General features: G+C 41.6%; 1 protein-coding gene across 1 annotated transcript; it reads left to right on the forward strand.

Annotated features, from left to right (window-relative positions):
* Positions 1 to 2,156: 2,156 nt before the first annotated feature.
* Positions 2,157 to 2,444, forward strand: SETTUDRAFT_55290 (uncharacterized protein; the record flags this gene model as incomplete). The annotated part of the gene is made up of 1 exon (XM_008031985.1): positions 2,157 to 2,444. A coding segment is annotated over one exon (288 nt), but the record flags the coding sequence as incomplete, so codon positions are not given.
* Positions 2,445 to 4,253: the final 1,809 nt, after the last annotated feature.

Raw genomic sequence — 4,253 nt, forward strand, 5'->3', positions numbered from 1 at the left:
AGGTTGCAAATAGGGTCAAGGAACATCAGAAGGTTACAGAGTTAGAGTAATTAGAGTGGTAGGTAGTTTTTAGTGACAAATATAGGGTTAGGGTTAGTAAGCCTGTCACGCATTCGTCAAGCGCATCAATAATTAGGTATATTGTGCTTAAGCTAGCATCTTGCAGCACGCTGAGGAAAATCTCTATCAGGGTGACCCAGGCGTTAGTGTCGTGGAATAAACTTTCACCTGCGCGATTAAGCTTCTTGCGAGTATAAACTAGTTATAATAAGGTAGATTTTTCTCGCCCACTTACTAGCATATGGCTGCAAGACTTCCCATTAGTAATTGAATATAGCCATTATCTCAATGCTTGCCTATTTTAGTGCTTTGTCTTTGCTGTACTCTGCACGCAAACACTCCACAGCAGCAACAAAATGCCTTCCGTAATTGACCGTATCTAAATGCATCCTACCCCATGTCTTGACACGTCCGTAGCAACATTTCCATCCTAAGGGGCGTCCATGAATGTACAGATAGTTACACTATATTGGGAGATAGGTGGACGCTTTGGATATCAAGAAATACTTCCTATCACACTAAAAGAGGTGTAATTAGATAAAACTCAAGATTCTTTAGTGAATATCTCTTAAGTCGACTCATCTCCAAAAAGAATTGCTATAGTGTTAGGCTTGGCTATTAGTTGTCTTGTTAATGTCGTTTATCGACTCTTCAATAGCATCCCCTCTATATTGGCGGTTATGAGGAGCAATCAACCACTTTTAGAGTGGTGTGTAATTAGTTCAAGCAAAATGAAGGAAGGCTGTCTATCTAGCTACATTAACATCCCCCTCTATATAACGAGAACGACCAATAAGACACAGTGTGGCGTTGGAGTATTTATCATCCTTACAGCCTGATTAATTATTCTTAGCATGCAAGGCTACTCGCTACATCGTGTGGGCCTTTAGTTAGGCTGATAACCCTACTCGATCGTGGTAGTGTGAGGTCGACCACATGCAGAGCAGCTAGCAGGCAAGAAAGGAGTGAAAATAACATATCATTGAAGAAAGATAAAATAGTAAAAAAGGAGCTAACTAAGGCAAGGACCCAAGGTATTATACCTAAAGGCTAGATCTAGCTACATATTAGCTATTTGCTTATTTGCTAGGCACTAAGGAGTAGGGCTAGTAGCAAATAGCAGCTGAAGAAACAGGGGAGAAAAGCTAAATCTATAAGACATAGCCAAGAAGGTAAAGAAGATCCATTGAGGTAAGCCTTCTAGGATAGTGTCCTTACACGAGTAGTTATTTATAAAATAAAAATCATAAGAAATAAGAATAAGTAAACTATTATAATAAATCTTAAAATCAAGATAAACATATTGTTTGTAACGACACAGGCAAGACGACTTGGATCAGTATCGGCGGGAAGAGTCACTCAGAGGCATATGGGAGTGCGTGGTGGACAGCAACCAGGCCTTGATTCAAGTCGACACCTATAGGTCTTGTACGAAAGGATATCAAAAGTCTACAGAGCTAGCTACAGGGAGTGTCTCAATATATACCTATCCTAGTCGGGTCCGAATTCGGATCCGACATCGGGCGAATAGCTGCTGAAGGGCGGCAGGTACTTCCTCCGATCCGGCTCTGGGATTGGCTCAATATGTTATGGGAAGCCAAGGCCTTACCCCATTAGGCTAGCGCCTTGGCTCCCCTGCCTGTATTATAGCTCACCACCTGGGTAGCCTGTAGCCTCACCACTATTGTACGCATACTTGTCTGACTACTTGTCTTGTTCTTGTTGCTTTTGGCTTTGGCATTGCGCCATTGCACGCTACAGAGTCAACACTACAGCTAGCTATAGAGCAAAAAGTCGATATTATTGCAATCCAGGAACCATGGATTGCACCTAGCAACAACAAAGCCCTAAGGTCTATAGCCCACCAAAGCTTCTATCAAATACTTCCAAATTCGTCCATCTCACGTCCAAGAGCTCTATTTTATATATCTAGATCTCTTAAAGCAGAGATAAAACGAATAGACGAAATAGCTGATCCTGACGCTATCGCTATTACTATCCAACAAGAACGCTCAAGCTACAACATCTACAATATATACAATCAAAAAAACACAGAAAATATTAAAACATTCAAGAGAATTCTCGCCAACACTAGGCTGCCAGTATCCACTCTACTGCTAATGGACGCTAATGAGCACCACCCTTGGTGGGATCCGCTATGCTCCACCACTAGCCAAGGCGCTCAGGAGCTAGTAGACTGGATAGGCAACCAAAATCTTAGCCTCCTTAATACGCCAGGAACTACCACTTTCTTTAGGCCGCACCTATCTAGAGAAACAACACTAGATCTAACAATTGCTACACTAGATCTAGTCGATAAAGTAAAAGACTGGCAAACTATAATAGAAACTGGTTCTGATCACTATGGAATTCTCTTCTCACTTCAGACAACAAAAGACCTAGTTGATAGCCCTACAATCCAGACAAAATATAATACAAAAAGGGCAAACTGGGAGCTATTCCAAGAAGAGCTAGACAGAGCTATACAGAAGAACGTAGCTCTACAAACCCTAGACCAGATCGACCAACGAAAAGTAGACTCAATAAACCTACTCCAAGATAAAGACCAAGAGCTAGAGCAGCAGCTAGAAGCTATTGGACAAGCTATTACTCTAGTAATCCAACAAGCTGCTGACAAAGCTATCCCCCGTCTAAAGCTAGGGCCAAAGGCAAAGCCCTGGTGGAATCAGGAGCTAACTAAGCTACGGAAAAACGTGTCTCACTGCCAAAGAATATTCGCACAACAGCTCCAAGCTACGTCTATAGAGGAGTCATATCTATATAAGAAAGACTTCTTAATAGCGCGAAATTCTTATCAGAATGCAATTAAGCAAGCTAAAAGAAAGCACTGGAACGATTTCCTTGAGAAAGAAGACCCAAAGTCAATCTTCAAAGCTATGGTATATACAAAAGAACAGCAAGTAGAAAGAATCCCACCTATTTACTTAGGAGAGACTCTAGAAACTACGTTTAAAGGGAAATGCAAAGCGTTTAGAAGAACGCTCTTTCCCCCACCCCCAACTACAAAGCCACCAAGCTTTAGTGACTATAGTGAGAAAAGCTGGGACTGGCCAAAGCTATCTAGAACTGAAGTAGAACAAGCCTGCTCTAATAAAGTTAAAAGTAGCTCACCCAGCCCAGACGCTATATCACAGGAAATAATAACAGCTGCCTTCCAAGCCCAGCCAGACACGCTACTCAAAGCCTACTCTCTACTTTTCAACTACGGATACCACCCAACCTGCTAGAGAAAAGCTACGGGAGCAATTCTAAAGAAGCCGTCTAAACCTGACTATTCAATCCCCAAAGCCTATAGAGTAATTACTCTACTAAGCTGCCTAGGAAAAGTAATAGAAAGAATTATAGCTAAGAGACTTGGCTATCTAGCCGAGACTACAAACCTCCTACACGACTCGCAAATAGGAGGTAGACTCAAAAAATCAGCTATAGACGCAGCTCTACTTCTAGTAGACGAAATCCAGCACCAAAAACACCAGGGCTACATCACATCCACAGTCTTCTTAGACGTAAAAGGAGCGTTTGACCACGTGTCTCACAATCAGTTCCTAGATACTCTAAAAAGACTAGGCCTACCAATTAGCCTAATTACTTGGGCTAAATCCTTTCTAACTAATAGATCTCTAAGGCTTGCCTTTGACGGCCAAATAGAAGATTTTAGTGAGATTAACGCCAGTATCCCACAGGGGAGCCCAGTTTCTCCAATATTCTTTCTAGTCTACATCAGAGAGCTATTTCCCACAGTTAGTGGATTCCAGCTATCATACATCGACGACATATCAATTACTACTTCTTCAACGTCTATCAAAAAGAACGTTAAAATTCTACAACAAGAAGTAGGAAAACTAGTTGCTAGAGGAAAACAACTAGCAGTCGAATTTGATACAGCTAAGACGGAGCTAATCCACTTTACTGCTAAAAAGAATCGAAAAGACTACTCCCTACAGCTGCCAGACATCAACACCAACGTCAAGTTTTCTAGAATAGGTGTAATTTTTGTTAAATATATACAAATCCCTTACAAGAAACTAATTACAGCAAGTTTTAAGACGTGCAGCGTGCGCGCTGTGGAGCTATAAGCTATAAGAGCAGACAGTTAGGACACGTCTCACACTCAAAACAAAAACACACAGACCACTCTGCTTAGTAATAAGAGAACCCCAGCAACAGAATGC

This window comes from Exserohilum turcica, assembly GCF_000359705.1.
Source record: "Exserohilum turcica Et28A unplaced genomic scaffold SETTUscaffold_7, whole genome shotgun sequence".
In the NCBI taxonomy this organism is placed as follows: Eukaryota; Fungi; Ascomycota; class Dothideomycetes; order Pleosporales; family Pleosporaceae; genus Exserohilum; species Exserohilum turcicum.